The sequence below is a fragment of the Tiliqua scincoides genome, chromosome 2 (assembly GCF_035046505.1).
Source record: "Tiliqua scincoides isolate rTilSci1 chromosome 2, rTilSci1.hap2, whole genome shotgun sequence".
Taxonomy (NCBI): Eukaryota; Metazoa; Chordata; class Lepidosauria; order Squamata; family Scincidae; genus Tiliqua; species Tiliqua scincoides.
Window position 1 is genome coordinate 88,779,192 of NC_089822.1, and position 24,817 is coordinate 88,804,008.

Below are 24,817 nucleotides of genomic sequence, written 5' to 3' on the forward strand. Positions count from 1 at the left end.
TGTAATAAAATATTTATTACATCTTCTGTTGCTTTCCTTGATTTTATTGTTTAGTGCCTTGCTCAGAGGGGCTGGTTTCAGAACGGTGATATCATAATTAAGGCAAACTTATATGTGGTGGTAGCAATCATGTTTGTGGTTTAAGTGTTATCCTGTTCATAGATAAAGTGTGTGTGTGTGCGTGCGTGTAATTTTAAAGCCAAAAAGTGAGGGGATCTGAGCAGTACCTCACCCAAATTCCTTTTTCCATAGCTCAGCTCATACTGGAAGCAAGTTGGGCTGGATAAATGAGCTGAGGATGATGGACTGGAGCAGGGGTGTCTTTTAGGCAGGAGGGCCACATCATCTCTCTGACACTGTGTCCGGGGCCAGGAAAAAAAGACTTAATTTACATTCAAATTTGAATAAATTTACAGAAATGAATATATTAGAGATGGAACATACAAAAGAATGAAAGTCTTGCTATAACTCAAGGCCTATAAAAGGCCTGGCACAAAGCAAGGTCAGCCTTTCCTTTGCTGCCACTGCTGCATCACAGATGTGAAACAGCAAGCAGTGGAGGAAGCCCTTGTCCCACAGCTCATACAAGAGGTTGAACAGTTGGCAGTCACGCTGAGAGCAGTTGCGTTGGGCCAGCAGAGGCTCCAGAAAGTCTCTGGAGGGCCAGAGGCTCATTGGAGATTGGGGGCTCCCTGTGGGCCGGATTGGGAGTCCTTGAGGGTCGCAAGTGGCCCCAGGGCTGGGGTTTGGGCACCCCTGGACTGGAGGAATCATGGAGGAAGGGAAGGTGATGGTGAAGGAAGATTTCTTCACCCATGCAGCCCCTGTTAAAATTAGGCTCCACCCCCTACTTTCTATGTGAGTGTAGCAGGAATGTGATTAAACAAACATGGCTGCTACGCCCTCTAGCTTGGGCTTAGAATTCAAATTATTAAGAGGCTCCCCAGTCTTACACTTTCCAAATCATATTTTTCAACCCTCTGTTTATTTTTCATTCCACTTATTTGCCTGTAACGCTGAGGGTCAAACTACGTGCAACGCTGAATATATGAGGTCTTCTCCAAAAGTGGTTTTTCCCCCTCATTTTACAAAATGCAGTTGCAGAGACTGCAACCGGACTCAACATGTCCCATATGGGATAGGGAGCAAGATAAGAATTATTTACTCTCTAGCGGTTTTGCAGTTGGAAATTATTCCCCAGCTGTTTTTCCCATGTAGAGGGAAAAAGCAGCTGGGGATCAGTTTTCAGCAGAGAAAGTACTGGCTGCCCTCATGCCTGATGTAGATCTTCTGACCCATACTGCAACCTTCATGTCTGCATTTTGTAAAACAAGAAACCTTAGCTTGTTCTTTCCTTACCATTTCTTAAATGTGAAAGCTCTTTTACATGTACTCTGAACAACTGAAAATTACAATGTACTTTTCAAATTTACATGTACTACAATCAATTGAAAATTTCATTAACTTGGACTTCAATCCTATACACACTTACCTAGGTGTCAGTCCCACGGAGTTCAATTGAATTTACTTCTGAGCAGACATGCAAAGGATTGTGCTGTTAATTGAATTTAACAAGAATTTAAACCCAGCCCCTGGGTTATTTGAGCCAGATTCTCAGCAGATGAAGACCAGTGTCAGTGAATTTAATAGAAATGTGTATCACTTGGAAAATTAGTCTGTTATATTCAAGAAGGGGACACACCAGAATGTAGAACAAGTACCATAAATTGGACTGATACAGTGATGTGTAGTGAGGCCAGGGCCCAGGGAGGCACAGCCGCATGAATACACACTCTCCCCCTCCCCCCTTAAGCTCAGTCTCTCTGGGTACCTTCCTTGAAAAAAACACACACACATAGTCATACTCTCTCTTCCGCTGTCTCCTCTGGAAATAATTTTTTTTAAAAACCTCACCTCTTCTCCCCCCCCCCCCCGAGCTAAGGAGCTTGCCAATCCCCCTGAGGCAACCGAAAACTGCCTCATCGGGTGCTTTACAGAGGTACCATTACACAGGCTCTCTGCTTTTTCATGGCTTTTTAAAAAAAAAAAAACAGAACAGAGGCAACTCTTCCTGCTGCCTCCCCAGAGCTTGTTGATGCAGCAGTCACCTGCTTGTTTTTTGTTTTGTTTTAAATTGGAAGCCACCCATGATTACAGCCTAACCTGCTGGAGGCAACTCTGCTTGCTGCCTCCCCAGAGATCCTTATCACAGGGACCCTGCCTATTTTTCATTGAAAGCCAGCCATGATGGCAGTGAATTGGCTGCTGGCTGCTTCCCTGTGTATTGTAATGGGTGTATGTGCTCTGCTTAACTCACTGACCATGCTGGAAAAGAAAAGAGCAGAGCAGAAAGGCATGCAACTTTTTCTTTTCACATGTTGGTTCTTTGGGCTTTGTTATTCTACTTGTTAGGTCTGCTGAGGCTCTACCCACTGGTGTCGCTAGGGAGTATGGGGGGTACGGGTCGCACCGGGTGACGCGCCGGGGGGATGACATGCCCTGGGGGGATGACACACTAAGATCGCGGCTTTAGGAGCTACCCCGTCATACCATACTCTGTTGGATGCGGAATGTCCAGCGGAATGCAATGCAAAAAACCAGAGTGAAATAGTTCCTTTCCTTCAAAAGTATCGCAAAAAAACTGGAAGGAAAAAATGCATGGCGTCCTATGGAAAAGTGAAAGTGAGCCGTGTCGCGTGTTTACTCGCGAATAGGTGTGCTTGCCATAGTCCGTCGGAAAGGGCATGCTGAGAGGAATCCAACAATCCAACACCAGAATGGTCCTGATCCAATGAATGCAACCCCAAAAAAACACCTGAGTAGGAGGTCCCTCCCTCCCAACTGTGAGTCCATTAAGCCCGAAACGAACCCATGTGGTTGCATTTACTCACGAGTAGGCAAGCTTGCCATAGTCCAGGGGTCTCCAAACCTTTTGGTCAGAGGGCTGCATCAAATATCTGGCGTGATGTGGAGGGCCGGAAAAAAATTTAAATAAATAAATTAGAGATGGAACTTAGATGAGTGAATAAATGAATGAATGGGCTCATTCATTTAACCTCTCTGGCCCTCATACACCCTCCAAACACAATCCAGACACAATCAGAGCACGGTTCTGGTCACGTTCAGTTGAGTGGGCCAGAGGCTTTCAGGGAACAAGAGGTTGGCCACGGGCCAGAAAGAGGCTTGCTGCGGGTCGCATCTGGTCCCCGGGCCAGGGTTTGGAGACCCCTGCCTTAATCCGTTGGAAAGGGCAGGCTGAGAGGACTGCAACAACGTCAGAATGGTCCTGATCCAATGAATGCAGTCCCAAAAAACTCCCAAGAAGGAGGTCCCTCCCTCCCAGCTGCGAGTCTGTTGAGCCCTTTGGAAAGCAAAGCAGCCTCACAGTTGCGTTTACTCATGAGTAGGCAGACCTACCTTGGCTGGTGGTCAGTCCAGGCAAAGGGGAATGTGAGGACACCAGAATGGTCCTGATCGGATGGAACTGGGGCACAACAAATGTTCCAGAAGGCAGCCTCCCCCCCCCCCCCCCACACTAAAAAGGATAAAAATAGAGGCTTGAACTGGTAAGGGGCATGTTTTCTATTTTGCACTTGCAAAGCCAGGTGGATCTTTGTATTGATATGCTTGAAATAGAAGAACTTTAAACTGGGCACTGGGGAGGGCAGAAGATCTCACTGGTTCTTTTTGGGGGAGTGTTATTGCAGGCAGACTACAGAGAAAATTCACTTGGTGGAACAGGACTGGCTCTCCCTTATTTAATTATTTCTTTTATTTTAATTTAATTATTTATGATTATTTATTTTAATTTGCTTGATGATGTCACTTCTGGTCATGACATCACTTCCAATGGGTCCTGGACAGATTGTCATTCTAAAAAGTGGGTCCCAGTGCTAAAAGTTTGAGAACTGCTGCAATAAGGTGCTAGTAAGTTGACATGGGTGTGCATGTGTGTGTGAGACTCTACAAGTTTTCAAAATCACTAAAATCAAATTTGGAGGAATTATACCATCATTATACATCAATCAATGTGTAATTTCATGCAGAATGCAATGAAACAAACCACACTGAAATATCTGTGTTCTAACAAAAGGTACAGCCAAAAAACCAGCGGAGGCGGGGCGATGGTACATCACCATGCCCACCACCTGGGGCATTGCTTCGTCCACTGCATGGAGTGACACACAGGCCTCCCGCACCGGGTGACGTGAATCCTAGTGACGCTGTTGCAGGATGTTCCCAGATGTTGCAAGGTTCAAAAGCAAACTCAGTAGACAAGAGTGGTGATCATTTCCAAGCCTTTATTCCATATTCCCATCAACCATCCTTTCCAAGCATTGAGAGTGAATGTGAGAGTCAGAACGTGAGAAGTGAAGTGTTTTCCCAATCTGAATCCCTCTCTTTTATTACAATTTCGAGTTCCCACTTTGAGACACGAACATTTCTCATTGGCTCAGGATAGTCTTAGACATTTGATTGGTGAGCCTCAAGTCACCAGTTGTTCAAATTAGGCAATTTCATACATCCAACATATACAATTTACAGATTTTGAGCAGTCAGTAAGTGGTACTGCAATTTCAATTGTGCTCAAAACTGACCATTTGGCCTTATCTCTTGGCCATCTTTTGTAGCCAAAGAACCCTTGAAATGTAACTTACTTGCCGTTGAAAAAAATGTTTGCGGGCTCAGCTAAAAAAACTGCTGCCTTATGCTTTTTCTCTGGGAACCTGACCTATGATGTTAACCGGAAATGGCTTTGATGTTAACCGGAAATGGCTGTGTTATGACTTCTGAGATCCTATAATGCAGTTAGGCAATTAAAACTCACTTAAGATAATGTTAGTTACACCTGTTTAGACACAAAAACTGGCTTTAAAATATTAAAGAATTAGTAAAAATAATGAAAATTAAGCTGTCTAGTATTCTTCTGTGATATAGCTATGAGATTTGGTATAAATACTGGCCATAATACTTTTTCCCAACATTGCATGCAACCTTTTGCTCTTCAAAAAAGCCTTCAAACCAAAATTTTAAACTGCAAACGTTTTTCTTTCTCTTCTTTGAAAACAAAGGCCTGTTGTTCCAATGTATTATTATCAGAATACAGTGCTGAGAACATCTTGACATACGGCCATGATTTAACTTGCTTGCAATTTGAAAATTTTTAGACAAGAGACAAAAATGATTTTCTAGCATACTCTGAAGCTGAACATCTATTTCAAAACTGCAAACCCTTTGCTCTGCAGACAAAGGCCTGTTGATTTAACACGTGCCTTTGTTCGAATGTATCAACCTGTTCTGTTGTGCGGCGAACATCTTGACATGCTGCCAAGATCCAGGAAAACGGTTTGACTTTTAAAACAATTTTTTTCCCTTTACTCTAACTTACACATACAGACACAGACCGACCAAAAAAATGCTGTTTATGCTTCAGGTAAGCATCCCTGTTAAACTATACTTATAGCATAACTAGCAGGTCTTCCATCAATGCCACTGGCTCTACCTCCCCTGACTGCACATCACTGAACTAATGTAGTCTTTGACCATGATGATGGGAGTTGTCTGCTGTGGGTTAGCTATTGGGACTGGGCTGCAAGATCATTGTCCTTTCACTCTCAGAAATGGTCCAAGAAATGTTGACTCTAGAGTGACAAGTTTGCTTACTCTCTAATGCAGTGATTTTCAACCTTTTTCGCACACTGGCAAGGCACTAAAATGCTCAAGGCGCACCATCAGTTTTTTGACAAGGCACACTGCGCTGTCAATGGGGGGCTTACATCCCCCAATGGCCCTACTAATAAATGACCCTATCCCAAATTCCCATGGCACCCTTGGGATCATTTGTGGCACACCAGTGTGCGATGGCACAGTGGTTGAAAATGGCTGCTCTAATGGTATCCCAAAATGCTTTGCTTAGCCTGCCGCCTTAGAGCACAATCCTAACCAATTTTCCAGCACCGAGGTAAAGGCAATGCAACTCTGAGTTAAGGGAACAAAGATTGCCTTACCTTGAGGAGGTGTCTGTGACTGCCCCCCAACTGCAGGATGCAGCACATGCCCCACTAGCACAGCTATGCCAGTGTTGGAAAGTTGGTTAGGATTGGGCCCTTACCTGGCCAAATGCTAAGGTCATCTTTATCCCCTGAGCTCCCTCACATGTGGATTTCCTTTGTATTTTTTTTAGCATTACATCTGACTTTCACCAACCCGAATTAAGGGAGTGTTAATTTCTTGTTAAGAGCACTTCTGAGCTCATACCCTGTGGCTCATCTCACTTTTGATCCCTAAGCATTAAACAATTATTAGTCCTTATATCTGTATAGTTCAAAGTGGATGTGTTTATATTGCAAGAAGGCTGGCAAGAATCAACTGTATGCCAGAAGAGTTGATGATTTAATAGCTACTGCAGGGGATTTTTAATACTTAATGATATCATAATAGCCTCATTGCAGACATGTCATTCACAGGCAAGGAAAAGAAACAACACACCTGTGACTGACTGTGTGACAGTATGTTGTGACAAGCTGTTCTATAATAATGTGATGACTGCTTTGCATATTTCACACTGAGTCATTTATTATGTCTAAACAGGAGCATATTTTGGAATACTTCTCTTGTCAGTTAAAGTTCTGATGGCATGAAAACTTCTAAAATAATTGTTGGGTAGATACAAAATACAGCATGGGCATTCTGAGCAGCATAGGTACTTGAGCACAATAGTGTATTCTCTGAAATAACAGGGTTCATTTAATACCTGCTTCAGCTAATGTCTCCTATATTTAGTGTTTCTATATGAAACGGCGTTTTTAAGTATTCATGTCCTGTGGATGCTTCTGAAAATAAACAAGATAGCAATAATCACATTGTACTTGATCCCATGTTAAATTCCATTTGGCCCTCTGAGATTTTCAAACCCTACTGGAAGACCCAATGAGGACCTCCTGGACGTGTTCCATTCCAGTTGCATCTGGGAGGCTTTCTGGGGCCCTTAGAAGTTGTATGCATCCATAGGTCCTATTGATTTAGGGCCTCATCCTAGTTGGAGCCAGTGCTGAGCTTGAGTGCCGTAATTGCCCTTCTTGAGCAGTTGGCAGTGACATTATCACGTACTGCCACCAACTTCCCAGGTGCTGCACTTTGCACAGGGCACCATTGGCCCTGGGCTCATTCTGGTGAGTAGGGGGGGCCTGCATGGGGGTGTGGGCCCCACAAAAATGTTTTGTATTGGACTCTGCAGCTTTTAAGGTTGACCCTGCCCCCAGTCCAGCCCAACCAGTCTACAAGTATGTAGAGCTGTTAGAAAGCAGTTTTATTTTTTTCACAGATTTCGAGGGTTTTCAAAAATTTAATTTAATTGTATTTTTTTACTTTTTTTTTTTTTTTTTTTACAAAAATGAGAAGTGCAGAAAGCAGTGTTCTGTTTTAGTTTTGTTATCACTAAAAATCATACATCTACTAATGGGTCTCCTTGGTCCTCTGCTAACTATTTTGTAGGCATAAATCTGAGGAGAGGAAGGGGTTGGGCTGGAAAATTGAGAACAGGATCTTGACACATGCTGTTGTTGCCAAGATCCGCCTCCTACAGCCCCCAAAGCACCCCTTGCCCTCCTGCCCCCCCTCCACTTCCCTGCTCTGATATGAACTGGGTCCATAGGTGGAAAGCTCGTGGAGCTGCTGGCCATATGTGCCAGTGCCACCAAAGTGCTTGGTAGCCATTTACAGTGTGCCATTTACACTGCCAGCACAGCCTTTATGGTGAGATCAGCTGTTGTAAAGGCCCGTTCTGTAACCCTGAACCCTGAAAGTTTTCTGCCTGGGAAAATGCCAAACGTTTTCCTAACTGCTAGTGTTATTTCTTAACACTGGAGTGTGCATCCTGTTATGTGCTGGAGTTAATAACTATCCTATTGCTTTAAGAGGCAGAACATTTGCTTGTCCATGCTCCTAAAACAAGGTTGTGCCACTTATTATGTGGAAACAGCCTAATACAGTATTGGTGCTGGATCACATCTTGCACAGGGAAAATAGGGCATGTTTACTGTGATTATGGGGAAAAGACCCTACATCTCTGCAGTATAGAGGATAAGGCTGCCAACTGATGAAGTTTTGCTTTTGCGTACAAGAAGAGGGAGGCATCTGTGTGCTTTTGTAGCAGGCATGAGACATAACTGTACTCTCTCAATTCTGCTGTCATTGATCGTTTCAGTTGTGGACTGTTGATTTTATTGTTGATTTTAACTTTGTAAGCTGGGCTGGCTTGGGAATCAGTTAGAAATCACAAGGTCAGTTCAGCACATACTGGCAGTAGCATAGCTAGTAGCAGCAACAGCTAATATTGGAGTCCGAGATGAAGGCAAAGAGTCATTCTGATTAAACTAAGTACTACTTACCAAGTACGGTACTCAGTAAGTAGATGTGGATCTCATTGGTGCCTGAATAGGAACCCTGTGTAGACTACACTGAGCCTTCCAAAGGAAGAGTGGGATATAAGTATTTAAACAGCATATTCACTGTGACTTTTTATTTGTTGAGTTTTATAAAGCATAAATTATTTCATCAACAGACAGAAAGCTTCATTCAATAGCCTATTCAGCTTTCACCCAGCATGGTGGCTTGACTGTTGCAGTTTGAAGTGCTGTCTTGACAACTCCTGCTTCTGTGTTCCTGAAGATATATTGCATATTCTGCCTCTTGTAGCAAACCGCACGCTGCACTCTAGTGACCTTTCAAGTGTTGCTTTGTGCAGGAATCGACACATTCCATAAGTATGTATTATGCTGATAGAGACTGCTTGCTTAGCATGTTGGAAAGTAGATTTTATTAAAAAGAACTTTTGTTATATAAAATGTGGCTTTAGTTCTTTTTTTTTTCCTGCCTTGGAACCAGTACAACCTCTGGTTTCACAAATGAAATGGTATGGAATGATTTTTCCTTTTCTAATTGGGCCTCTGCACTCAACAGTGGGGTCAGTATAAAAATTTTCTATTTTCTAGCTTGTTCTAAAATATGGACCACCTAAAATCTCAGATTTTTCTTTCCATGCGCTAAAATGTGTGCCAGTGACTTGAAGAACATGTATTAGTTTGTTTTACATACCTCTAAACACATCATTTGTGAAACTGGAGTTGGCTTGTCAAACATGACAGGTATGTAATAAATAATACCTTGGCGATCTTTGTGAAAATTAACGTTTTCCTTTGTTTTAAGGAAAATTTAATTTGAGGAAAGGTATGTCTCACAAACTCATTCTCTCCCATCTCTTCCTTTGCCTCTCCCAGACCAAGATGAAAGAGCAGCAGAACTGAGCAGAGAGCAAAATGAGAAAACCATACGCAGCACCCAGACAGCTCTCCGTAACTTCAGGGAGTTTCTCATCTCTAAATATCCCTCAGAAACCCGGGAGATCTACGTTATTCCTTGCAAAGAGCTGGATGCTTACCTAGCATCATTTTTTGTTGATGCCCGCCAGAAGGATGGTTCAGAATATGAGCCAAATAGCTTGGCCAACTACCAATGTGGGCTGGAGCGATACCTCAAGGAGCATAGATATGGATACAGTATCACTCGGGATAAGGAATTCAAGAGGTCTCAAGAAGCACTGAAGCAGAAGCAGATAGAGCTGAGGTGCAAAGGTAAAGGAAACAAGCCACACAAGTCCATGAAGTTGACCTTTGCGGATGAACTTATCCTACGCAAAAGAGGCTTGTTGAGCCGATACAATCCTGAAGGACTGCTGAACCTTGTCTGGCTTAATAACACCAAGGCGTTTGGCCATTGTACTGGTTTCCACGGATCAACTCTCAAATGGGGGGACATCAGGCTTCGGATGACTGAAACGGGATTGGAATATTTGGAATGGATGGGTCAAGATGGCAGTGATGGAAATGCCAAGACTAAGAGAGGAGGTACGGACTCCAGGGTGTACGCAACGCAGCATGCGCCGCAAACCTGCCCGGTTCAAGACTACAAGGAGTATGCACAAAGACGCCCGCCTGCAATGCGGTATGAGGATGCACCTTTCTACTTGTCCATTAAGCCAGTTGTCAATCTGGCTGCACTTCATTGGTACAACTGTCAAGCCCTTGGTAAAAACAAGTTGGCGAAGATGGTCAAGACAATGTGTGAGAAAGGGAACATCCCTGGTCGGAAGACGAACTTCAGCGTGTATCAGAGCTGCAGCACACTCTCCGAAGCTCAGAGCAACCAGCTGGTCCTGATTTGCAACAACTTGAGCCAACAGGCTGCTCAGTCAATGGCAAGCCATTCCAGCTCTGGCAACTTCATCATGTCTGCATCCTATGACTCTTCCTCGGACACTGCTTGAAATAACGCAAGATGGAAACATTTGTGTGTCAGGCTTTGGATCTGTGCCCAGTAACACATATCAGCTGTGATTGTACAGGACCCTCCCCACTCACCTTACCCCAGTGTCGATTCACTTTATTAAAACAAATAATATATATATATATATTTTTTTCTTTTTACAAATATGCGAATAGAAATAGTTTAGTATAACACTGTATTTATAGTGCTAATATGAAAAAAAAAAATGAAGCCTACTTACAGGGTGCTAATATAATGGCACATTTTAATAGGGGGAAGTAGTTTTCATGCAAATAAGAAACATGCCATAACCTTTAGCCATCATCACCTGAGAAGAGGCTTACATTACAAATTGAAGAACCAAATCTGATCCAAAGTTCCAGTGCCAATGCAGCCCTGAGGTAGGGGAACCAACATCCCTTTACCTTGAGGAGAAGTCCATGACTGCCCATGATGGCATGCCTGCGTCAGTGCTGGAAAATTGGATAGGATTGGGTCCAAAGTCAGTATGAAGTTAGCTGTCATGACTTCCCCCAAAGTCCCATGGGAACTATAGTTCCATGTAGGTGATGAGAATATTTTGTTAGAAGCCCTGATCTCTTCATAGAACTACATTTCCCAGGCTCTCTGGTAGAGATCCATGATGATTATGCATGTATGAAATTGGTTTAAGTTTGTAAGATGGACATTATCCCAAGAAGATAATTTGTGAAGGCAACATGGTTAATTAATGGGAATTGAGGGCTAGGAACATTTTCAGTGTAAGGTCCACGTTGATGAATGATGTTTCAGAATGCTCGTGCATTTCCCATCAGTTGCTATTGAGTTTGAGCAGATGCTGTTGGCACTGAATTGTGCCTAAAGTACATATGGTGCATATAAATATAATTTTTTAAAGAGTATAAATTCCCCATGAGGTCTCATGTCTTTTGAAAGTATATAATTAAGATAATGTAAATTCCATAATGGGGAGGAGATAAGACTTTTTTTTTCCTTGCCCACAAATATATTCCTGTTCAGCCAGATGGCGGAGTAGGAGACAGATAGCCAAGCTGCCTAGTGTCTGAAGTAGCATGCCACATGCTGCCCCCCTTTACTGGATGAAGTGCTCGTCTCTGTTCCTCCCACTCCCTTGATTGGAAAAGGAAGAGGGTGACATAGTGGAAGAGGAAGTGTGGAGGAGAGGGTGGTAGTGGGCTAGAGTGTCAAGAGACATTCCCCCACCCTTCCTGTTGCAACCCCCCTTCCTTTTCTGATCCAGGTAGTATTAGGAGAAGGAACAGCAGTGAGGCAGAGTGGGCAGATAGAGGTAGGCACCTTCTCCAATTTACTGCCTTAGGCAGCTTGCCTCAATTTGCCTCATGAATGAACCAGTCCTGGTGGGAAAAGAGAAGAGTGGAATGCTGTGCACTATGGCTTTTTCTCTGCTTATGGTTTTGCTTCTTGTGACTTCCTCATGCCATCTGAGAATATATATAACAGACTGTTATACAAATAATCTTAAACTTTTCTAAATTAAGCACCAATATTTCAGCACTTTGTGTCTTGTCATTGTTTTGAAAATGCTGTCAGAGATTTAACTCTATTGTAGCTACACCAGCCAGCCATTTCAGGCAGCCCCAGATTGCTTAACTCTGCATTGGATTGTGGCCAGCATTTTATTTCCATGATAAAAGAGGAATAGCAGCAAAAATAAGGGCATCCCCATCACACACACTCACAGACACAAGGATGAAAGGCTGGCTTTAAGCCAATTACTCCCAACTGGGTCACTGTGCCTAACAGCCCAAGCCTATGCAGGTCTACTCAGAAGTATGTCCCATTATGTTCAATGAGATTTACTCCCAGGAAAGGATGGATAGACCAGCGGCCTGAAGGGATCCTGCACTAGGGTGATCTACACTCTAATCTACATTTTAGACTTGTATGTAAATTTATATTAAAATGTACTTAGATCCATTTGGCCCATTAACTCACATGCACTTTTGAAGTGCACATTTTGATTGTTCTCCGTTCTGCCACAGAGATAGAAAGTCTACAATAAATTGTTTTTATCTCTGAGATTCTACAGACCTTGGGTGTGAACCTGGGGCCCCGCAATAGTATGTCTCCACTTGGGTCCTGCAGCTCCTGAGCCACCTCTGCACAGATCACACATCTTCCATCTGCTAAAGGGGGAAAGGAGGAGGTTTCCTGGTGCCTGCCACTTTAAAAAGTGGCTTGCATGCTACACATGCCTGCTACAGCAGTGGGAGTGCTCAGCCTTCAAAGAGAAAATCTGGTACCTTAGGGGAGAGGAGTGGAGCAGTTCCCTGAGGGTGCCGCATGACATTTCCACAACTTCATTTCAAACTACACTGACAATTGCAATGGATATCCTGGGTGAAAAAACTGCATTTTGCAAGCAGCAAAATAATGTGACTGCAGATTGGGGAAAAAAGCAATACAGGTTGAGTCTTGTTATTCGAAAAAGCTCTGTTCCCAGAACCCATGTGGATGGTAAAAATTGCATTAAAGCAAATCCATTTTAAAAACAATGTCCCTTTGCTAGGTGGTTTAAAAACAGCCTTGCTTACCTTTGTGATGTAAGACAGAGTCATTAGGCAGACAATCCGTCCATTATTCTCTCTCCAAGCGCTTAGAAAGACTTCACTCCAAGCCAGTGACCCCTCCCTTCACCCAGAGCTTAGCGCTGGGAAAGAATGCAAAGTGATTTTCATTCATTCTTTCACTTGCTCAGGGGGAAAGGAGGGGTAGCTTGCCTTGAAGTGAAGCAGTCTAAGTGCCTGGAGAGAAAATGATTGATGGGCTGTCAGCTGGCTGCCTTCTCTCTTATTAATTGTTATTACAATTAATTGTTATTAACAATCACTATTGTTAAATAACTTTTTTCTTTTAATTTATAGAGCCCTTCTCATGGTGTTGAGATAAAACCATGGGTGAAAAATCCATGTATAAACAGGTTATACCTGTATTTGTGTGACAGGGGTTCAGTTGGTAGTCTTGTGTGATCACCTGCAGGACCTCACCTGGGCTGGAATTTGTGAATTAAGTGGTTCCAAATGGGGGTTTTGTTCACTGTGATTTGCACAAGCATGGCAGCTCAAAGGAGGAAAATCACGGCAGCCATGTATCCAGTCACCAGGTGGAGGTGCTGGTTTATTCAATCGGTACTTCCACAACTGCCCAGTTGGGTTGCAAGCATGCTGTCAGACCCAGCATCCCAACTAGTGCCTTCACCATCTGTGACCAAAAGGAGTGTTCCATTAATGCAAGGGGCTGGACCCCCAGCGTGAGCAGGGTGCTCCTTCCATTCCAACAGCAGAAGTGCTGCCCTCAGCATCTGTGGTCTAGAGCCCACTTTGCCAGATGCAAGAAGACCCAGGGACATGCCGTGGGGGTGTAGCAGGTAAGACAGAACCACCCCATCGTAGTTCAAGAAAAGCACTGCAGCTGTCCTGCCTGCTTATACCTGAGGAGGCTGTCCTTACACCTGAGAAAGCTAGTGTAAGGAGAGCCTCCTCAAGTGTAAGCAGGTAGGGCAGCTGCAGTGCTTTTTCATGGACTACAATGGGGTGGTTCTGCCTTACCTGTCACACCACAAGTCCCTGAGAAGACCTATTGGTTGGCAGGTATCTGTCTATACAGACATATTTATGGTTGCCTAAGCCTTTGTGGCCAACTCAGGAAAACACATCATGCACCTGATGAAGAGGACTCATCCCCAAAGCTTATGCAGTAATGCAGTCGTTCTCAAACTTTTAGCACCAGGACCTATGTTTTAGAATGAGAATCTGTTAGGACCCACCGGAAGTGATGTCATGACTGGAAGTGACATCATCAAGCAGAAAATTTTTAACAATCCTAGGCTGCAATTCTACCCACACTTACCCAGGAGTAAGTCCCATTTATTATCATTGGTGAAAACATATACATAGTAGCCTGTTAAAAGTGCAGAGCTGTAACTTTTCCCCAGATGCAGTCACATACTATGATAGCATCAAGTTTAATATATTAAAAATAGAATATTGACATTTCAGGGGACCCACCCTGAAATTGGCTTGTGACCCACCTAGTAGGTCCCAACTCATAGTTTGAGAAACACTGCATAATGAATTTATTTCTCTTTAAGGTGCTGCAGGGCTCTTTGTTAGGTCTGTACACATATTTATTAATGATTTTTTTTTACATGCCCCCTTCTTTCATAGCTGCATGTAACGCAGCTTATGAGCAGTGCTATGAGCAAACTTTGTATGACAGCCTTGGTCAAAATTTTATAGGGGCTAGATAAATGCCTTTGCGGTTGCAGTCAGTTCCCACACCACCAGCTGGGCACTGCAACATCACTGTATTTTTAGTATGAAACAGGACTGGAATTGTTTGATGGAAAACTATCCTGTAATGAATCAATACATATTTCTTCAAAAGATATGTTGGGAGAATAAACTACAGTATTAAATTTGCAGCCATCATTATGCTTAATAATACTTGCAGAGTACTTTCTGAGTGTGTAAAATGTTTCACGTGTTTTATTTTGATGTTTTCCATTCAACAACCCTGTAAGCATTATCTCCATCCTGCAGCTGAGGAGTTGGGGCTGAGAGGGATGGCTTTCCCCAGGCCACCTAGAGAGTTCATGGCAGAAGTGAGATTTGAACTGGGGAATTCCTGACATTGATTTTCTAGAGCGAGACATGGTAGAGCCAGTTTATACAAGCATATTCATCCTCTCATGACTGCAGCATCACATGTCCATGTGTGAATGACCCAGGTCAATACCACAAGAGGACTTCCAGATTATAGTGCTTGTCAGTGAGTTTGCTAACAGCCCAATCCTATTGGGCTGCTTCACTGGCTGAACTATTGTTCCATCAGTGCAGGCTGCTGTAAGGCAAATGTAACTTGTGTTTCACCAGCATGTGCTGCTGGAGTGCCGGGGGAAGTCTGGAACCTTCCCGCATTTGTCATCACAATGTTGGCTGCCTGCAGGAGCACATAAACTGGCAGGAGAAGTGAGAGGGCAGAATGGGGACAAGGAGGGGTGAAAGTGGGCCAGACAGGAATGGCGAGGCTGCAGGAAGGGTGGATCAGGTGGTGATGGCATATACCAGATCCTATCCTCTTTACCTGCAGCCTCCTCACTGCCTTTTTCTCTTTGGTCTTGTGCCAGCAATATCACTGGCACAGATCCAAGGAGATCCATTGAAGGGCAGGCGGTTTCCATAATCCTCCCACTCTCCACCCCCCCCCCATGGGTACAATGTGTGCCTTTTCAGCACAGCTGCACTGGCAGGGGGGAAAGAATAGATTGGCCCATAAGGCTGCAATCCTGTACACACTTTCCTGGGAGTAAGTGCCATTGAACACAGTGAGACTTATTTCTGAGTAGACATGCATAGGCTTGTGCTATAAGTGTTTCATAATCTAACATTGTACAGGCACGTGTGAACCAGCCCCCCCTCCCCAGCAGAGTGTGATTTGGTAATAATTGTCCACATTACCCATATTTGCCCTGATTAACTATTAACAGAAAGCAGGCTATAAGTTAAGTCCCAGCCAAATTGGGCTAGGCAATTACAGCTGCAGCAACTGATGTTGGGAACAGTGCAATGAAAAAAGGGGACTTTCTGAGTCAGAAGTTGGGAGTTGATAGGCAAGTCCTGCACAAGCATGGAATTTCATTGACTGTTTTCCAAATATAAATATTGGGAAGCAGCCAGGTGACCAGATACAATGGAGGACAGAGTGCCTATACCTTTAACCATAGTAGAGAAAAGAGACTTTTGGCAGATGCAGTTCAACATGGAAGAGCTTAAAAAGCTGCACTTACCAAAATTCCCTCTTCTATACAATGGTCAAAGCCAAAGGCATAAGCATTCTGTCCCCTATTGTATCTGGTCACCCTGGATGTTACCCTTAGTCTACAATAAGGAAAGGTGCAACAAGATTTGTTTTTCTTTCAGCAGATTAAGGGCCCAAATCTTATCCAATTTTCCAGTGCCGGTGCAGCTGTGCCAATGGGGCATGCACTGCATCTTGTCCTGGGGGAGCAGTCACAGAAACCTCCTTAAGGTATGGGAACATTTGTTCCCTTACCTTGGGGCTGCATTGCGGCTGCACCGGTGCTGGAAAATTGGATAGGACTGGGCCCTAATATGGGAACTCCTCTAAAAGAAAAGAAAAAAAAGCACAATTTTCAAGTTGTGAGAGCTACTCCACACTTATTTGTTAAGCATCTTTCTGTGGGATTTTGTACATAATTCCCAACTTTAGCCTAAACTCTTTCTTTATAAATGTGAAGCCTTTACAGTGGAGCCTATCCACTCGTGAGGGGTTCGGTTTGTACAGAAAATACCCTCTACCACCACCCCCACCCCCAGACCACTGTGGCCCCAAGAATGCAGAAGCTGGCCATATCTGTTCTTCTAACTACTACCCTATTCTAATTCAAATCAACTTTTTACAGCATTTTTAAAATAATGAATTTTTGAGAAAGCGGAGAAAAGACTTTTGGTTATTAAAAGAAATCTGAGTCTTGCAAAAAAAATTAATACAAATAAAAAGGAGGATGAAATTCTATGCATTGTGTAATTCAGTGATGTTCCTATTGAATATGCATGTTTTATAGATGCATTTGTGATATTTGTAGGCTTGTTAACCATTGCTGCTATAACCATTTATTGTAGTTAAATGGTGAAAAAAATGGTACTGTTTTGGCTGTGCAAGTTAACTGTTTTATGTGTGACATTACTAATTGCGTCTTTTGTTTAATGGAGCCCATGCTCGTGCCTTCCATAGAAGGAAATCATGCATTGTGGTTTATAGGTTGTGCCAAATATCCCATTCATGCTGTTCCATGTGTCCAATCTGGGCCTGGACAATGAACCCATTCATGTAATCTTTTGGGCCCAAGCTTGTATTGTTATTATGGATAATTTAATAGCACTTTTTAAATGCCCTGACTATAACCTTCTTAGATAGGTCACTATAATTCCTTGTATCAAGTGTTTTCTCCCTAAATTAGATCATTTTGAACACAAAGGTGATTGCCTAATTACTACATAGGAGATGCATCTTGTTGGCCATGGATTCTTTGTTTATGAAGCCAAATATGGCTTATTTTATCTGGCTATTTGTACTTTTGGGAATGAAACATTATTGCTGATAGCAATACCTTAAAAAAAAAAAAAAGAAATTTTAGGTAATGAATTTCTTTATTTTTTCCCCAGAATGACTTTGTTGTGATTTTTTAAAATTAAACTGAGAAGAATGTGGTGAACCCCCAGAAATGGGCTATTTTGGTAGCATAATCAGGGGTGGGTATCTGGAGTTCTTGACCAAATTTACCTACATAGAGAGTGCTGGTAAGATGGAACTGGTGAACTGCCTTCACTGAATACACAGACAGGCCACATTCATATGCAACACTAAACCATGGCTTAACATTATGAGAATAGGGCACAGTCCTAACTAGGTCTACTCAGAAGTAAGTCCTATTTTGTTCAATGAGGCTTACTCTCAGGAAAATGTGGTTTGGATTGCAACCCAAGTCCCATTGAGCCTTGGGCTTGGCAAACTTCACCATTCCTTCTTCTCCTTCATGCATTAGGGGAAGAGACTAAAAGCACCTACTTTCAGTTTTGAATAACTACTGTGTTCCATTCAATCTGAACTTGGGAAACTCATTTTTTTCTGACTGGGGTGAGTTCAAACAAACCAAAATTAATCTCTGGTTTCAGATCTTTTTAAAAAAAATTTTTAAACTAACCACAAATAACTGGAAATTGTAGGTTATTGAATTTGAAAACGTTTAACGTTCTCCCTTTGCATACAATTGGAGGGGAGCTGAGGATCACTGTGGCTCCTTCTTGTAGCTCCAAATCAAAATAATAGTTTAGTGTTACATCTGAAGTAAACTGGAAGGAAAAAAGCACACGAATGCATCAAAACCCACCTTTACTGCATTTCCCTTTCCCATGTTTTTCTTTCCACCACTACCCCGAAAGCTTGTCCAAGTTATGCATAAAGTGTATGATTTCCTTGGGTACTAAAACTGGCATTTTCCCAGAGCACAAAAACTGCTGGTTAAAGCAGAGCAAGGCTACACATCACACTCATTGCACAAGAGCAGCCTGGCTGTACCTGTTAACATAAGACTATAAGAAGCGTCTCACTGGATGAGGCCAAAGGCCCATCTAGTCCAGCTTCCTGTATCTTACAGTGGCCCACCAGATGTCTCAGGGAGCACACAAGACAACAAGAGACCTGCATCCTGGTGCACTTGGCATTTTGAGCTGGTTTACTTCTAAAACTAGGAGGTTGCACATACCCATCATGGCTTATATAACCTGTGATGAATTTTTCTTCCAGAAATTTATTCAATCCCCTTTGAAAGGCATGTAGGCCATATACCATCACCACGTCCTGTGGCAAAGTGTTCCACATCCTAATTACACGCTGGATAAAGAAATATTTTCTTTTGTCTGTTCTAACTCTCCCAACACTCAATTTTAGTGGATGTCCCCTGGTTCTGGTGCTGTGTGAGAGGGAAAAGAACATCCCCTTTTCCACTCTATCCATCCCCTGCATAATTTTGTACATCTCAATCATGACTCCCTTCAGGTGTCTTTTTTCAAAACGGAAGAGCCCCAAATGCTGTAGGCTTTACTCATAAGGGAGGTGCCCTATCCCAGTAATCATTTCGGTCAGTCTCTTCTGCAGCTTTTTCATTTCCACTATATCTTTTTTGAGATGTGACTGCCAGAACTGGACACAATGCTACAGATGTGGCCTTACCATCGATTTGTACCATGACATAATATTGGCCATTTTATTCTCAATCCCTTTTCCAATTATCCCAAGCATGAAACTAGCCTTCTCCACCACTGCTGCACATTGGGCTGACACTTTCATCAAGCTATCCATGGCACCCCAAAATCTCTCTCTGATCTGTCACAGACAGCTCAGAACCCATTAGCTCAGAATCCATATGAAGTTTTGATTTTTTTGTCCCAATGTGCATTACTTTACCTTAATGCACTGGGGTATTTACCATGTGGATCAACAGTCAACACATTGTGCTATTTCATGCATCTCTGAGGGACCTCCTTGAAAGTGGAATGGGGTAGAGGCTCCCAACCCAGGAACCTCTCATACTAACTCAGCAGTTAAGTATGTCTGGATTCTGAAACAGGAATATTTCCCAGCTCCACTGGCATTATTAGAGGAGTGTGTGGGGTGCAGGCTGCACTGGGTGACATGCATGGGGAGGTGACACCACTAAAATCTTAAAATCTTTTAAAATATATCAACTGATGTGCAATTTCATGCCGAGTGGAATGAAACAAACCATGTTGAAATATCTCTATTATATCAAAAGTTATACCCAAAAACCCAGCAGGGACAGCTCAATAGTACATCACCATGCCCACTGCCAGAGGCATTTCTGCACCCATTGCATGGGAGGGGAACCATTATGGGATCACACGTGGATGTAATCACTCACCAAATTTCAGACATTAATTATTAAATGACATTGGAAATTGCACAAGCTGTGGCCCCACACCATGCAAACAACACTTGAACATGCTATAACAAAGACACACTATGACAAAGTCACTTGCCATGTGATCACATCCTCTCATTATCCATAATGTGTGATTGTGGTGTGACTCTCAGCTCTCTGAAAGATGGTTGCAGTTCTTTTTCTTAACAAAGAACAGGCATCTACTATTGAATCCAAGAACAAACAGGAGCTTCCTTCACTTGATTTGAAAGGTTGAGAAGGCAGAGCTGTGTCTTAACACCTCGGTGCAAACTGTGTGCAATTAATTAGGAAATAAGTTATATACAGTAAGTTGGAAAAAGTGGAAGATCTAATCCTTTATGCAGACAATTATATGATCCTTATTTTTTAAAAAAAGTAGTTGTGTATTTGAGTACACAACTAATGTATTGTGTATTGTACTAATTTGAGTATTTTATAAGAGCTTTATTTTACAATGACCAATTGTGACATTTCAGAAATATATTTCACCCCATATGATTGTGTTCAAAGGTTGGGATAGGACTTTTGGAAACAGGTTGATTTCATTGTGTGTACAGTGTTGTCAACTGTTGTGTGGCAAAATATGTATGAATACAATCTTAAATTTGTAAGACTTGCATCTTGATCATAAATTCATTTGCTGGAAATGAATTCCGTCAAAAGAACCTGGGGCTGGTTCAGATGTGGCCGGAATGAGTGCATGGGCTGGATCAGTGTGGCAGGAATGTGGATCAGCGTGGATCTGTGCACAGTTCAGTATGTGATCCAGCAGTTGCACGAATGCTTCCTCATGTGTCTGAGTGTCAGGAGATTCCTGACTGCAACCAGGAATCTCTTGACCTATGTTGGATCCCAGCCAAAAAAATTTCTCTAGTAGTAGCAGCCATCTTCATCCTTCAGACACCAGAAAAGTATGTGGAAGACCAACCCTCACTTTCCCTGAGGAGACTTTTTCAACTGCTCCCCCTCCCATAGATGCAGCACATATTCCATTGGCACAGCTGCATCAGTGGGGGTTGGGCTGTGTCATAAGTCAGAGTTGACAACCTCACTTCTGGATTGGCCTCACCTCAACAAGAAGGTTGGTCTTCTGCCCTGGTTGGTCAATGGATCTGCGAATCCTGTATCTGTGGATCTGGCTCAATGCAAGCCCCCCTGAGTCGGCCCAACCTGAGCCCTCCAGAGGGCTTCCCCAGGCCTCAGAATGCCTTATTAGGGCAAAGAAGTCACCAAGGGAAACTGGAAGTCAACTTTTTTCATGCTCTGTGGCCATTCTGAAACCTGCAGAAGCCATGGGCGGATGCACACATTGCAGCCCTGGTACCCTCCGGAGGCCTTAAAGGGGTACAGATTTCATTTAAACTTCCAGATTTAAAGAAACTGTGGATTTCATTATCTGTAGTTTTTAGTATCTGCGGGGGGGAGGGGTTAGAGAATGGATCCCCCACGGATACCAAAGCCCCGCCTGTAATTATTACTACTATAAATATTGTTTCTTTCTAGATCTTTTCCCCTTGCCTAGTGGGTCATGATAGATTGTCATTTTAAAAAGTGAGTCCTAATGCTCAAACATTTGGGAAGGACTGCAATAACGCATTATTTTTGGTATTTTGTTCCAAAACCTTGGAAGTTAATGTTTAACCTCTCTAAAAGGTTATTTAAAAGGTGTCTGCTGCACTCTTTAGCAGCCAGTGTTGTAACTATAAAACACAAATTACAAGGCTGTATCCTTCTTTCATTACACATAGCCAGATGTCAAAAACGCTGCTGTCAGCTGAGACACTACCCAGAAGGCTTGCATTTGCATCTTTGTTCACATTGGCTATGTTCTTTCCTCCAGAATCAGACAAAGAGCCACGATGTTAAAAATGCTGCTATTGGCTGAGATCCTACCAAATGCCTGCATTCACATTGCTGATTGGCTTATCTATAACCCACAAGGTCCTTTTGGTAGCAATCGTGAGCCCATCATAAAGTGAATAACTTACCATATAGTGAAACTTGTATTACTACAGAGAGTCCATTGTAAAGTGGTTTGATTGTAAAGTGAACCCATTGTGAAGTGGGAATCCACTGTAATCCTTATATATTTCATCCTGTGCTCCCTGAAGGAAGAGTGCGGTATGAGTCAGATGGAGAGCACAAATTTATGGGTACTGAACTCCAGCTATGTGTGGCAGAGACCCCGAGTTGCAGAGGCATATCTAGGATGTGGCAGGTAGGGACACCTGCCCTGGGCACCACTGGCTCTCGTTGAGCCTCCTTCAGTGGAGAAGGAAGGGGGTGGCAGCCAGAGGTGTTCCCAGGGAGAACCCTATATATATGCCCCTGGGTGACTGCACGCCATGCAATAAGTGTTGTGGGGCTGCTGGTAGCAGCAGGAAGGAGAGGAGCAAGCCAGCTTAAGCAGAGAGCTGCTGGTGAAGGAGGGAAGGGCTGGAGGGCCTGAGGTGCAGCCTTTGTGGGGTGCTGAAACTTCCTGGTATGCTGTCAGATCCGTGGGGAGACCCAGACCCATTGGGGCTGCTGCGGCTTTACCCGGAATAAGAGGAAGCGATTCCCCTTGCCTTACACAGGCTGATCTGTTTTCGGCCCCAACCTTGATTGGCTATGGAGCAGGCCAGCCAGCCTCCCCATTCCAGCACAAGTTAGGATTGGGCTGTCAGTCAATTATGTCTTTGAGAAGTACATACTTTTAACCACAGTATTCTGTGCCTAGCTATGGCGACATGCTAATTTAATAAACAGTGTTCTGCAAAGTTGGCTGCTTTCTTTCATGAAGAAAGACTTTATGTTTGTTTTTGAGTCACATGCTATAGACACAACAGTGACAAAAGAAAAGTCCACAATATTTCTGCTTTATCTCTTTTCCTGCCTTTCCAGAAACTTGCAGGCCTTTGAAGCCAATATTATTGTACATTTGTACCCTTTCCTTTGTCTGAGGAATCAGAGTGTTGGTTTTTTTTCCAGAGTTTACACAATTCTACACTTCAGATTGAGAGATAAGATTGATCAAAGATCTTCCAGTAAGGGTCCTAGCTGAGCAGGGATTTAAACTTGGATTTCCGACTTGCAAGATAAACTGTGATCCAAACTAAACACAACCCACTAGCTATGTATGGCAACCTACCAGGAACATAATAAACTGTCCCAGAAGAGCCGCAAAAACAGGGATGGTGTGTGAAGAACCTGGCAAGCTATAGCATCAGTGTTATAATGACATTGCAGAGACCTGTGCAAGACCGACACATTGCACTGCATTGCCTTTCCAAAGTTGAAGCTGTTCTGACTTGCACTGGGCAGGCCTATCGCTCTTTGCATGTAATCATTTGGAATGCCATTAATTATCACTTTAGTCCACCAAGAACTTGAAGACTGTGGGATCTTGAAGGCAAGGGCTGCCCCAAACACTCTCCACCTTTGGTTTTGTGATTTTGGTGACGTTAGAAGTTCTCTTGCAAAACACAGCATGCAGATGGTCACCTTTTCAGCAGTCCTGCTTGGTGCTGGCATCTCCCCTGGCTGTTGCCTCTTTGGTTTCATATTCCATTTTTCCTGTTCTGTCTGCTTCTCATTCCTACTTTCTGCGCTAGTCCTTTGGATGATCCTACCCTATCAGGGAATCACAATGTTACACCTATCACATGTGGTGTCAGAATACTGCACATAACCAATCAGATTTGGCTGTGCGATGATGCCAGTGAAGGTATTTCAACAAATAAGTTTTTTGCAAAGAGTGCTGCAAAATTGTTAAAATTGGGACATCTTTTTCAACACTGAAACTTGCTTGCAAAAATGTGTGTGTATTTTTGGCTCTGTCCTAATGAGCCTAATGAATTAAAATGAAATGAAAACATAATGAATGAAAGCATAGCCTGTTAAAAACAGCCCAAGAGATTGAGGCAACAATTGACAGAGGTCAACCAGTTTATCTGTGCCTTTGGAGAACCTTGAGCTTTTGAGACTCCTCTACAACAAGAAAGCTCGTTGAGTCTGAGAAAACTCAACACCACAGTGTTGCTGTGATGCAGTGGTTAGAATGTGAGATTGAGAGCCAAACATATGTTCTGTTGGTACTCCATTACTGAAACCCCCAATGTTCTATTTTGTAGAAAAAGCAGCCATGAGAGCCCTTCAAATTGGATTGGGGCCATGGCCTAGGAAAAGAATGGCGCTCCCCTTTCTATGTTGATTCCCCATGTGTTTATGCCCTACCCTCTGCCATATGGTCCTAGGATGGCTTATTATAAAAGACAATAAAACCAAACCAAAGAGAGAGCAAATCCATTTGAAGTGATGGCTACAGTCCAAAAACCTAGTGAAATGTGATTTTGAAGCAGTTTTTGAAATATAGGGAGGGTGGGGGCATCTCCCATTTCTCTTGGTAATGCACTCCAAGTCCAGGGAGCCACAACTATTAGCTGACAGGGGGTGGTGGTGAAGCATGCTTTTAAGTGGCTAATAGCTTTGAGGATTGGTGGCTGGCTGGGACTTAGATTGGGACTGCGGTGCAAGAGGGAAAGAGCTGGACCTCCTTGCCCTTGCAGCTACTTTACTAGGAAAAAGAAATTACACTGGAAATTCCAATCACAGGACTCTAAGATAATGTAGGCTCAGGACACGAGACTGGAGAGTATCAGATATTAATCTCTGTTCAGCCAAAGTGCTTAAAGGATAACGCTAGGCCTGTCACCATCTTTTAGCCTGACTTACCTCAGAGGGTTGATATAAGGATAAATGGAGGCTTCCTACACCACCTGAGCTCCCCAGAAGAAAGGGTGGGATAAAAACAATAATAAATGCAAATAGTAAAGGAGAATGCCCTGATATTCCAAGACAATGCACAGATACGACAGACAGTTGTCATAACTATGGTCACACTAGTGTCTAATCTTTTTCCTTTGAACTTTACACATAAAAAAGTGTCCCATCCAAATAATGCTCTGT

General features: G+C 43.1%; 1 protein-coding gene across 1 annotated transcript in view; it reads left to right on the plus strand.

The window, feature by feature from the left end:
- KIAA1958 (KIAA1958 ortholog) overlaps positions 1-24,817 on the plus strand; it is an 81,477-nt gene that overhangs the window by 43,891 nt on the left and 12,769 nt on the right. Inside the window, exon 4 of the mRNA XM_066612619.1 lies at positions 9,279-10,287. Within this exon, the coding sequence (XP_066468716.1) occupies positions 9,279-10,287 (1,009 nt within the window). The remainder of the gene's footprint in view (positions 1-9,278; positions 10,288-24,817) is intronic.